Genomic DNA, 11873 nt, shown 5'->3' with positions numbered 1-11873 from the left:
TCGTTTGGTGGCCACGAGATAATTTGGTGCTGGGCTCCGGGATCAGTTTGATAGCGTTGAGGCAAAAAGGATGAATCCTCCAAGCCTCTGTAGTGACTCGCTCTCAAACGTAGGCCAAGCAAGTACCGGTAGATCCCTCAAATGATTGACCCAGCAACCCAGTTAGCAGACACCTGGTTTTCAACCCAGTTAGCAGACACCTGGTCCCCCTTCAATTCAAGCGGGAGGTTTTTGTTGCAGAGCAACAGAAGGACCCTACCATGGCCCCTCTGATCGATACTGCATCATCGTTCGAGGAAAGTCAGGAGATAGAAGAGGGGTGTTACCTTCAGGAAGAGGTCTTGATGCAGAAATGGAGGGCTGCAGACCGACCCGCATCAGAAGAATGTAATGTACTACATCAGATAGTAATGCCAGAGTGTTTTTGTGAGGAAGAGTTGCGATTGGCTCATGAGAATCCAATGGCTGGACACCTTGGTTAGCAAAAGACACAGACCAAAGTGTTGAAACATGTTTACTGTCCAAAATTGCAGGGCGATGTAGCAGCATTTTAACAAACATGTCATGCCTGCCAGATGGTGGGGAAACCAAAGCAGACTATCCCGGTGGCACCCCTGCAACCAGTTCCTGTGGTAGAGGAACCTTTTTCTCGGGTGATGATAGACTGTGTAGGACCATTACCAAAGACTAAGAAGATAAATATGTTCTTGCTGACAATTATGGAATTGACTACACGTTTCCCAGAGGCCATCCCTCTTAAGGCTAGGACTGTACTGGAAGCCTTGCTCCAATTATTTACCAGGTTCAGCCTACCTCGAGCGGTCCAATCAGATCAGGGGTCGAATTTCATGTCCTGAGTTTTTGGGAAGCACTGAGTGAGTTGGGGATATCACCCACAGTCACAGGGGGGCAATTGAGCGGTGTCATCAGACCCTGAAAACCATTATGAAGACATACTGTGTGGGTACCCAGGAGATTGGGACACTGCCGTCCCCCTTTCTGCTGTTTGTCATTCCAGAAACAGCAGAATGAATCCACAGGATTTAGATTGTTTGAGCTTGTGTATGGGCACGAGGTGAGAGGTCCACTTAAGATGGCAAAGAGAGGCTGTTGTTACCAGAGACGTGAGTTAATGTTCTGCAGTATGTCTCCTCCTTCAAGGATCGGCTCTGGGCGGCATGTATTTGTATTTGTATTTATTAAGGATCCCATTAACTGCTGCCAAGGCAGCAGCTACTCTTCCTGGGTCCAGCAACATTAAGGCAGTTACAGTATATACAAAAAAAATATATTACATGACATTATATTTCATAACACTTTCACAACACATAAAGTGTGTGCACTCAGGCCACTACTCTACTACCACATATTTACAATACAAAATCCATGTGTACGTATGTGTAGAGTGCGTGTGTTAGCATGTGTATGCATGTGCCTGTGCCTGTGTGTGTGTGTGTGTCTCTTCACAGTCCCCGCCGTTCCATAAGGTGTAATTTTATCAGATTTTTAAATCTGATTATACTGCTTGCATCAGTTACCTGATGTGGAATAGAGTTCCATGTAGCCATGGCTCTATGTAGTACTGTACGCCTCCCATAGTCTGTTCTGGACTTGGGGATTGTGAAGAGACCGAGCTATGTGTTAGTAGTTTAAACAGACAGCTCAGTGCATTCAGCATGTCAATACCTCTTACAAAAACAAGTAGGGATGAAGTCAATCTCTCTTCTACTTTGAGCCATGAGAGATTTACATTATTAAAGTTAGCTCTCCGTGTACATTTAAGGCATGTGAGTTGGCCAGGAGTAATTTGGCCGGGGCCAAGCAGACAATGATACAGCAATATGGCAAAAGGGCAGTGGCACGCTCCTTTTCTGTTCGGGACTCTGTCCTGATATTGCTGTCAATGCAAGGGGACTCCCTAGGGACTCAGGTCTGTGGACCATACAAAGTACTACGACAAGTGGGGGAGGTTAATTATGTGGTTAGCACTCCCGTCCACCAGTCAACAGGAGGATATTCGTAGCCTGGTGTAGTTGCACATTGCCCCATTTAGGGATACCCCAGGGCTTACATCAATGGCTACCCATCATGTGGAGACGGGGGATGCAGCTCCCATAAAACAACATCCATACCGTATTCATCCAGTGAAAATGTCTCAGTTGAACGAAGACCTGGTCTATATGCTTGAGATTGATGCTGTCAAGCCTAGGAATGGCGAATGGAGTTCTCCAATTGTGTTGATTCCGAAACCTGAAAAGTCAATACTGACACAAAAAACGATTTGTATCCGATTCCCCGGCTGGAGGATTACATCGATCGGATTGGGAAACTCAGTGTGTCTCAAAGTTTTATTTGCTGAAGGGATACTGGCAGGTGTCCCTGTCAGAACATGCTAAGGAGGTATCTGCCTTTGTGACACCAGAGGGCTTGTATCGGTGTCGGGTTCTTCCGTTTGGGATGAAAAATGCCCTAGCCACATTCCAACGTTTGATGAATACTGTGACGGCAGGGTTGAGGAATGTGGTCACTTACATTGACGATGTGGTAGTGTACAGCGACTCATGAGCAGAGCATGTGGACCACATATGTGGATTGTTCCAGTGTTTGGAGGGGGCAGGGTTGGTGGCAAACTTACCCAAGTGTGAAATTGCACAGGCCCAAGGTTACCTTTTTGGGTCATGTGTTGGGGTTGGGGAAGGTGAGGCCAAGGGCAGCCAAGATCCAGGCAATACTTGACTTGCCGGTGCCACGGACACGGAAGCAGGTGTTGAGAGTTCTGAGAATGAGTGGGTTCTATCAGAGATTTTTACCCAACTTTGCAGCAGTGACTGAACCCCTCTCCCTATCCACTCGTGCTACAAAGTGTATCGATAGACTTGCATTGTGATTAACGGCTTGTGTCTTTCTAATATCAAGGAGTATTTCATTTTCTCTAATCATACAAGTAAGGGTAAAAACATACATTAATGCCTGAGTCAGAAATAATGAAGTGCGGAAGATAGTTTCCCCTTTTTGGTCAGTCAGCGGAGAGAGGAAGAGCTGAGGGACGGTGGGAGGCAGCGTCTCCGCTGCTCTCTTTCTCTCTCTCTCACTCTCTCTCTCTCTCTCTCTCTTTCGCTCTCCCTCCATCCGCTGAGACTGACCATCAGATGGAGGCACCATCAGTCCAGTAATTTTTTAAAAATGCAAATGATTTCAATGTATGCTTCACAAGTAATACAACAAATGATATATTACCAGTGTGATCACATACTTCACATTTTAAAATATTTGTAAAAAATGGTCTGAGAATGACAACATTGGCAGGGCAATTCAAGAATTGCCAATATGCAGTGATATTGTATTGAGCCTATAGCCTACTGCATAAACCTCATTGCTGCATCATTGTTTTTAAGAAGTTAATGTTGCATAGGCTTATGTTTTTTAAGTCATGTTTTTTTATCTGAGCGGTAGATCTCGGCCTGCATTTTGACTCAGAAAGTGATCTCGGCTCAGAATCAGTGGTTGTTCCGCTGGAGTTATGCTTTGAAGCTTTACATCGGGTAATTTGTCATGTAGTAGGCAAGGATAACGTGATAGCCGATGCCTTGTCCCGAGTTGGGAGTGACCGATAGGAAAAAGGGGAGGGCTATCGCCAGTCAGGTCAAATTAAGGTCTACAGTGTTATCCATTTCATGGGAACATACTGTAGTTGTTAAAACGGCCAGCTCATCTCCTTTCCAATACTTTCTTTTGGTTTTCTTATTGAAATAAGGTCACGCCAATCATCATAATTTTATTAGCCAATCAGCAGCCTTTTTTCCCGGGACTTAGCGTAATACCCGACCAGGCAGGGCTTCATGCGGTCTGTAGTTTCCATTCCGATGACCAACCGTTTTTTCTCTCCTACTTATTCTACCCCCTTAGAAATAATAGCTTTTCTTTCTGATGTTTTATTGTGTGTGCAGCTAAATGTAAGTTCCAAAATCCTGATGTCTTGTTGTTTGGAGCTAAATAGTGTCTGTTGTAAATATGTACCATTTGTGTAAAACTTACTAGCTAGCTAGCTCGCTCGCGTACTCCCACTAGGGTTAGCATTAGCATTGTCATCCAGAATGCATTGTTATTTATCATGTTCATTAGCGATTAGCATTTGTTAGCGTTTTTTCTGTGTGCTAGGCTATTTTCGGTTGTAGATTGCTCATGCTTATGTTTTATAATGTGTAGATATTTGTACATTGCTCTATTGTTTCTTTGTGCATCTAGCATGTGTTTGGGTCCACATAGCCAGTTTAGTTTGTTGACATGCAAATAGGCATATTTTTCCCATCAGATTTTTAATGTCAATAAAGACTTCCTAAAGTGCCAAAATTGTGCCTAAGTGCCTAAGTTCTCCTCTTTTCTTTACAGAACCACAATTAGTATCAGAGAGAGTGGTGTTGCATGTGTGTGTGTGGATCTTCATGAAACCCTTGAACTACTGCTTCCTCGTGTTCTGAACGGACACCCTGTGGTGGTTGCTACCGGCCTAAAATCCAGCGCCTATGTTTTTTATCCCTTTTTATTGGTCCTTCGAATTCATAAACAACCCATATTTTTCAGTAGTAGTAGACATTTAGCCTAGTACACAATGTGTAGCTGAAGGCTGGAGCACCTAGGAAAAGACAGTTGGTATAAAAAATAAATGAAAAATGACCGAGCTAATCAGCTGAACGAGTGTGATCTCCTGACCTGCGGGGCTTTTGATTTGGTATCGTTAATTTGATATGTCTTTTGGAGTTTTTCGTATTGTTTGTCGCCAACTGAAAAACAACCACCTGCTTGCGCTAGCTCGACTGTAACATATACACAGGGAGTCAGGAAACAGGTGCAGAAGGTGAGTTTAATAATAATAATCATGAAGATAATACAAAACAGGAGAAGCGTACTGAACGTAACCAAAACCAATACTGCCTGATGACTGAAGCTTACTGAGGGCTATATGAAGGGAGAGTAATCAGGGTGGTGATGAAGTCCAGCTGTGCTTAATGATGGGGAGCAGGTGTGCGCAAGGATGGTTGCCAGGTGTGCACAATGTGCGTTGCCAGGACTGGTGGTTAGTAGACAAGCGACATTGAGCGTCGGAGCGGGAGTAGACATGACAGAACCCCCCGACGAGCGGCTCCAGCCGCAGGACAACACCGGCCAGGGGGACGGCCCAGAGGCGAGGAGCGGGTTCGCTCCTCAGACCGTACCCTCCCAGTCCACCAGGTACTGGAGCCAACCCCCACGATGTCGGGAGTCCAGGAGGGATCTGACGGCATAGGCGGGGCTTCCCTTGATGTCAAGGGGGAGGCGGAGGGGTGTCCTTAGGATCAGCCAGGGGGACCAGCAACCACCGGCCTGAGGAGGGAAACATGAAAAGAGGGTGAGATCCAGTAGTTAGTGGTGAGCTGTAATCTATATGTCACCTCGTTGACCCTTCGGAGGACCTTGAAGGGCCCAAAAAACCGGGGGCTCAGCTTCTGGCAGGGCAGGCGGCGTGGGAGGTTCTTGGTGGAGAGCCAGAAGCGATCACCAGGATGGAACACGGGAGCCTTACTGCGGTGGCGGTCCGCCTGATCCTTCTGATGGCCGGCGGCGTTCCACGCCTCCTCTGCGTGCCAGAACCACTCCTCCACTGCAGGGGCCTCGGTCTGGGTCGGAGTCCACGGAGACAGGGCCGGCTGAAGTCCCAGGACGCTCTGGAAGGGAGTCAACCCGGTGGAGGAGTGACGAAGTGAGTTCTGGGTGTATTCCGCCCAGGGAAGGAACCAGGCCCCCTCCCCTTCCGGTCCTGGCAGTGACTCTTTAGGAACCTCCCCAGCTCCTGGTTGGTCCTCTCCACCTGCCTGTTAGACTGAGGCTGGTACCCCGGATGTGAGGCTGACTGTGACCCCAACTTCTCCATGAAGGCTCTCTATACCTGTGACGTGAATTGGCGGCCACGGTCGGAGACGATGTCCGCCGGAAGGCCATAGTGCAGGAAGACCTGCTGAAACAGTGCCTCAGCGACCTGGAGAGTGGTAGGGAGACCAGAAAGAGGGGCTAAAACGGAAGGATTTAGAAAATCTGTCCACAACAACCATAATAGTGGTGAAACCATCAGACGGAGGAGATCAGTAACGAAGTCTATGGACAGATGGGACCAAGGCCGCTGAGGCACAGGAAGGGGGTGGAGTTTCCCACTGGAGCGTGCCGGGGAGATTTTGTTTAGACACATACGGAGCATGAATTGACTTAGCGGACGACGTCCTGTGCCAAGGTGGGCCACCAGTACTTCGCAGAGATAGATTGAATAGTGCGGGTGATACCTGGGTGTCCAGCGGCGAGGGATGTATGCGCCCAGGTCAACAGCCGATCCCTCACCTCTGTGGGGACGTAGATGCTCAGGAGGAAAGGTAGCAGGCGCGGGATCCCTCTACAGAGCTTGGCAGACGTCCACACGGGGCCAACGATATGGGAGGACGGAATGATGGGCTGGAGGACACTCACAGGACTCTCAACCGACGTGGAACCACAAGGTAAGGGAAAGCAGGTCTTCCGTTTTCGGGGTGCCCAGGTGGTGATTTTCATCCTCGACCAGGAGATTGTGGGGTCATGACGTTGGAGCCACAGAAGGCAGAGGATGACTTTGTGTACAGAAGCAGTGATGATGAGGAAGGGCTGGCTTTCTTGGTGCATGGGTCCCATGGTGAGGGTGAGTGGTGCTGTTATGTGCATGATAGTGCCGAATCCCAATGGTTGTTTATCCAGGGCTTGGACCAAAAAAGGAGAGCGGGTACACACTGATGTTCAGGGAGGAGACGAGGGCCTGGTCGATAAAAGTCCTTGCGGCACCAGAGTCCACTAGAGCTGTAGAGACAACCCCTGAGGGACAGCCAGACAGTGAAATGGAAACCAGGAAGTGTTTGGAGGAAAACGATGATGAAGGAATACTCACGCCTACCTTGGGAGACGGCTGATCACGGGGCCATCCCTCTGCCCCAGTGGACTTCGGGTTGGGACGCACCGGACACCGCTGGGGAGGTGTGTGACCCCAATCTCCATGGGTTCAGGCTCTGCCCCGGGACGGCCAAAGGAGGAGGGTGATGCGTGAGGAGAGCGCCGGCGCTCCTGAAGAAGGTTTTCCAGACGGATGGCCATCGCGATGAGCACGCCCAGGGAAAGGTTGTCGTCTCTGCACGCCAACTCCGTCTGGATCTCCTCGCGCAGTCCTCTTCGGAATATGGTGCAGAGCGCCGGCTCATTCCATCCGTTGGAGGCTGCCATGGTCCGGAAGGTGAGGCGTACTCCACAGCTGTCTGGGCACCATGCCGGAGTTGGAGTAGTCGCTCACCTGCACTCCGGTGGATGGTCGAAGACCGCCCTGAACAGAGCCATGAACCCCTCGTAGGAACCCAGCTCTTCCTCTCCTCTCTCCCAGACAGCCGTAGCCCACTCCAACACCCGCCCGGTCAGCAGGGAAATTACCGTGGCAACCTTGGACCTCTCAGTGGTGGGGGCTCCTGTCTGATGAGCAAAATAGAGGGAGCACTGGAGTAGGAAGCCATGGCATTTGGATTAAGTCCATTTGGATGAAGTCCTGTCATACAATAATAACACAATATTTCAGTTGTCAGTGTTTATTATGATTTTAGTGGCAAAGCAGAATAAAAAAATCCAAAGATGAGGTAAACTCCCAGTCGAGCCCAAGTCCAATGGCTATATCATCTGGTGTGTTGATGTTAATGTGTTGATGTTTTCCGTATCCATAGGCAGAATGATTTTGCAGTGCATGGTGATCGAACAGGTTTCCTGTTATATTCATCAGAGATGTAGGGAGTGTGTGAATCCCCAAAATTGTAATTATACAGATTTTTTTTTTTTTACGTGCACATGGCAGTATTCATACCTTGGTTTTTGTGGTAAATGTGAATGAAAAGAAAAACTGTTCACTTTTGATCATGTTTATTATACAAATACCTTGTCCATAGCCTGTTTCATTGAAAAGGTAAGGAGGCTGCTGTGACTGAGTCGATTTTTCTCAAAATGGGGTTGGTCAATACCATAAACTACCACATTGCCTACACAAGCCACAGCCACACACACACAAACACATGCTTGCACACCCACAAACACACACCCATGGTGTGGTGAGAGACAAAAGGCCCTCTCCCAGAATAGTGCACAGTTCTGAGAATCTGTCGTCAGATTCAGATTCAACACCTCGGAGGACCGATTTAGGATGAGCCAAATATGGATATCCAGGAAACAATTTATTACATAAGCTTCTAGAAGTAAGCGACTATAGTCAGAATTTAGACAGACTGTGCTATGTTTATAGCATAAGAATTTCACTCATATCCATCATATTACTGTGTATGACTCATATTATAAGCATTGAATAATGTACTATCGACATTCAGAAAGAAAACAATAAACTTAAAGTAAAATCGTCTGTATAAAAATTCTGAGCTATGCATAATGCTTTTGGTATCCTTGTCTTAACAAAAAATATCAATGTATAATCCACCCTATCATTTACACCGACTGAAAGGTACATTTTCATTCACTTACAACCAGTGCAGGCCAGTGATGGGAGAAATTAGGAGGACAGGCTCATGGCTGGAAGGATGATCTATGCATGTTCAGTATGTATTTACTGTATTATTTTGAGGAAATGGAATCGTTTCACAGGAAGGAGACATGTTCTTATTTGACCTTCCGTCTTCCGTTCGTGGAGTGGGCACGCTTGTTTTTACAAGAGGCTGCACACCCTATAGTTTAGCCTCCTAAATTATATTGACTTAAGTCAGTGAGGGGGAGGAGGAAGAAGACGAAAGACTGAATGGAGTAACTCTTGGAAGCCTGCATGTGTTTGTGCGTGCGTGCCTACGTGCGTGTGTGTGTGTTTATGTGTTTATGTGTGTGTGTGGGTGTGTGTGTGTGCATTCAGCATCCGGCACCAATACAGTGTGATGAAGCTGAGTTGGCTGGGAGGAAGTGATGCAATCATGTTAATTGGCATTTTAATCAGTATTCAATTCATACAGTAAAGTCTACATTTGATTAACACAGTACAGGAATACAACTTTATATCATTGCGACCATAAGAGCACTATAAATATTCTCTGCAGAATATGACCTTTTGTGGATCACAATGATTTCCTAATATGTGATTTCTCTTAAAACACAAGGAACTTCAGGAATAAGTTGTGCAAAATATATGATCTGTTGCCAAGCTTTTACTTCTACGACAAGGAGATTTCCCAGCCCTCACAGACAGTTTATGATTTATGGTAATAACAGGTGCTGCAGTGACACTCTGTGTGGTTCGTCACCGGGAAGCCTTCCTTGGTGGTGACCTGAGAGAGGAGGAGGAGAGAAAGTATCAAGTGAAAGAGAGATGGTAAAAAAAAACATTCAGGTTAATTCGAGTTGTTGTTAAATGATACGCTTAGATCTTATGTGCATTATACTAGGAAGGTTGTCATGTCAGATTATCAAACTTTTTGCAGCAGAGAATATCAATCCCAACTACTTTATTAGCTAAATATTGTCTTACTCTTTTCCCTTCTTTTTGCAAGCAGCATGTAGCTTCAGAGGTGATGTTCTTGGGGACCAACATGGTTTGCTTGGACCGTAGTGGGGTTGGATAAGCTCTGGAGAAGCAGCAGCCTGTACACTGCATGATGTTGGGGAAGATTGTGTTCGGCTTCAGTGTGCATTTCCTCACAGCCCACTGTGAAGATAATGAAGACATTAATTAATTGAGAATCTATTGAATAGTCTGATCTTAAGCTTGGTAACCATGCATCACCAATGTATGGCTCTCTTCCTTGTAAGCACACAGTTTGGGAATAAGGAGGTAATATACCAATTTATATTCTCTTTATAATGAACAGAAGAACTCACTGGTCATTTTGTTTCCAGAACACATAAACCATCAACAAAAACAGTTATTGTAACATAAAACTTACTGTTTGTCTTCTCACTGTTTGGATAAGAGTCTGCGATGAATAGAAGTATGGACAGAATGAGGGATACTCCAGTTGATTTCAACAAGCACATTTTAGTGATGGTTGGCAATATCCTGACAAGAAACATGAACAAAACCATTCAAAACCAACATATTCATCTCAGAAGTTGAAAACTGATAAACACAAAGAAAAGCAGTGAAACAATACATTGGAAACACAACATAGTGAATGGAAAAAGCATTACCTGTGTATGTTTATCTTGGTGGAAGCCTGTTCGGTGTTCAGTGTAGACCCTACTGCTCCCTCCATGAACTTTTATACCGCTGTCCTCTGCCCATGTGCTCGACTGGGATTAGGTAAACCCCTCAAACCTTATCAGTGATATCTGTGAGGCAGTGGCCACTTGGCTACCTGCTCTAATCCTTTAAATGAAAAAAGGAACTGCACACACGGTCGAAAGTCAAAACACACTTCCATCCTTCCATCCTGACTATGGATGGAAGCTTCTAATCGCTTAAACAGGTGGGATGTTGCTAGGTAACTGCTGTTATGTCGTGCGGAAGGCAAGGCAGTGTGATTGGTTCATTAGTTTAACTTATGTTCATGGTCTTTTGCTTTGTAAATCAATACATCAAAATACATTTTAAATACTTTGAATGTCTGATTAATCTTTCCGTGCTGGATTATAACCCCCCAAAATAAGTAAATATGTAAGCTATGGTGTATTTACCTCAGAGATGCAGTTCAATGTTATGTTTATATTCATGTAATAACATTAATGAGTCAGTGTATCCTCAATTAAATTAGATGTATGCTAATGAATGTGTGCTCTAAATTAAAGGTGCACTATGCAGACATCGCTCCGCCATTTCCTGGTTGCTAAGATTCTAATAGTTGGCCTAATTTCAGTTTATGTGACAAAACAGGCAAGTTACATTTTGCAGCTTTAAGGTTATATTGAGGTTACTGCTTAGAATCCTCTGTGAACTGAAATCATGGGAACATTAACCTAGTAACACAAAGTGAAATGAAAATAAGAATTGTCCCAGGGTGACTTGTCAAAACAAACCTTTCATTGCCTTACAAATATGTAATTACAATAGGTTATGACAATGTATGAATGCTTGAATAATCATTTTCAGGAATATATCAATCCATCCACCTCTGAAAGTTGGAAATATCAAGGATGAATATTAAGTTGCAGTACTTGTGATGTTCATGTTAAACAAGTGCATGCTCCTTAAAGAGCGCACAAGAGTTATGGGCTAAGGGAGAAATAACCAGATAGAGAAAGGAGAATATACAATGTAAGAGGATGAGAGAGAATGTAAGTAAACAGCCCAGGGTTCACATATGCCTCACACTGGATACCCCTCTTATTACTACACTGAACAAAAATATAAACGCAACATGCAACAATTTCAAACATTTTACTGGTTACAGTACATATAAGGAAATCAGTCAATATAAATTAATTATGCCCTAATCTATGGATTTCACATGACTAGGAATACAGATATGCATCTGTTGGTCACAGATACCTTAGAAAAAAGGCGGGTTCGTGGATCAGAAAACCAGTCTCAGGCAGATGGGGTCACACCATAGAGTTGATCAGGCTGTTGATTGTGGCCTCCGGAATGTTGTCCCACTCCTCTTCAATGGCTGTGCGAAAGGGTTACTGGATATTGGCGGGAACTGGAACACACTGTTGTACACGTCAATCCAGAGCATCCCGAACATGCTCAATGGGTGACATGTCTGGTGAGTATGCAGGCCATGGAAGAACTGAGACATTTTCAGCTTCCAGGAATTGTGTACAGATCCTTGCGACATGGGGCCTGCATTATAATGCTGAACCATGAGGTGATGGCGACGGATGAATGGCATGACAATGGCCTCAGGATCTCATCACCG

At 45.4% G+C, this 11873-nt stretch overlaps 1 protein-coding gene across 1 annotated transcript; it reads right to left on the bottom strand.

Moving 5' to 3' along the window:
• Window positions 1-9266: 9266 nt before the first annotated feature.
• Window positions 9267-10310, bottom strand: LOC123484152 (glycoprotein hormones alpha chain 2-like). The gene is made up of 4 exons (XM_045214163.1): window positions 10204-10310; window positions 9949-10072; window positions 9518-9721; window positions 9267-9332 (listed from the first exon to the last, which is right to left on the bottom strand). The coding sequence occupies exons 1-4, from the start codon at window positions 10266-10268 to the stop codon at window positions 9267-9269; spliced, it is 459 nt and encodes a 152-aa protein (XP_045070098.1). The 5' UTR covers window positions 10269-10310.
• Between the last annotated feature and the right edge of the window lie 1563 nt (window positions 10311-11873).

Source organism: Coregonus clupeaformis, unplaced genomic scaffold (assembly GCF_020615455.1).
Source record: "Coregonus clupeaformis isolate EN_2021a unplaced genomic scaffold, ASM2061545v1 scaf0206, whole genome shotgun sequence".
In the NCBI taxonomy this organism is placed as follows: domain Eukaryota; kingdom Metazoa; phylum Chordata; class Actinopteri; order Salmoniformes; family Salmonidae; genus Coregonus; species Coregonus clupeaformis.
The sequence above is the reverse complement of the archived record's forward strand: the minus strand, read 5'-3'. Positions and strand labels throughout refer to the sequence as shown.

Bases quoted from the DNA above. Each gene is read 5' to 3' on its own strand.
- LOC123484152 (XM_045214163.1), bottom strand. From the start codon at position 10,268: ATGGAGGGAGCAGTAGGGTCTACACTGAACACCGAACAGGCTTCCACC. The intron at 10,073-10,203 runs GTAATGCTTTTT...GTTTCTTGTCAG, and splicing joins ACCAAGATAAACATACACAG to GATATTGCCAACCATCACTA. The intron at 9,722-9,948 runs GTTACAATAACT...TTATCTTCACAG, and splicing joins AGACAAACAGTAAGTTTTAT to TGGGCTGTGAGGAAATGCAC.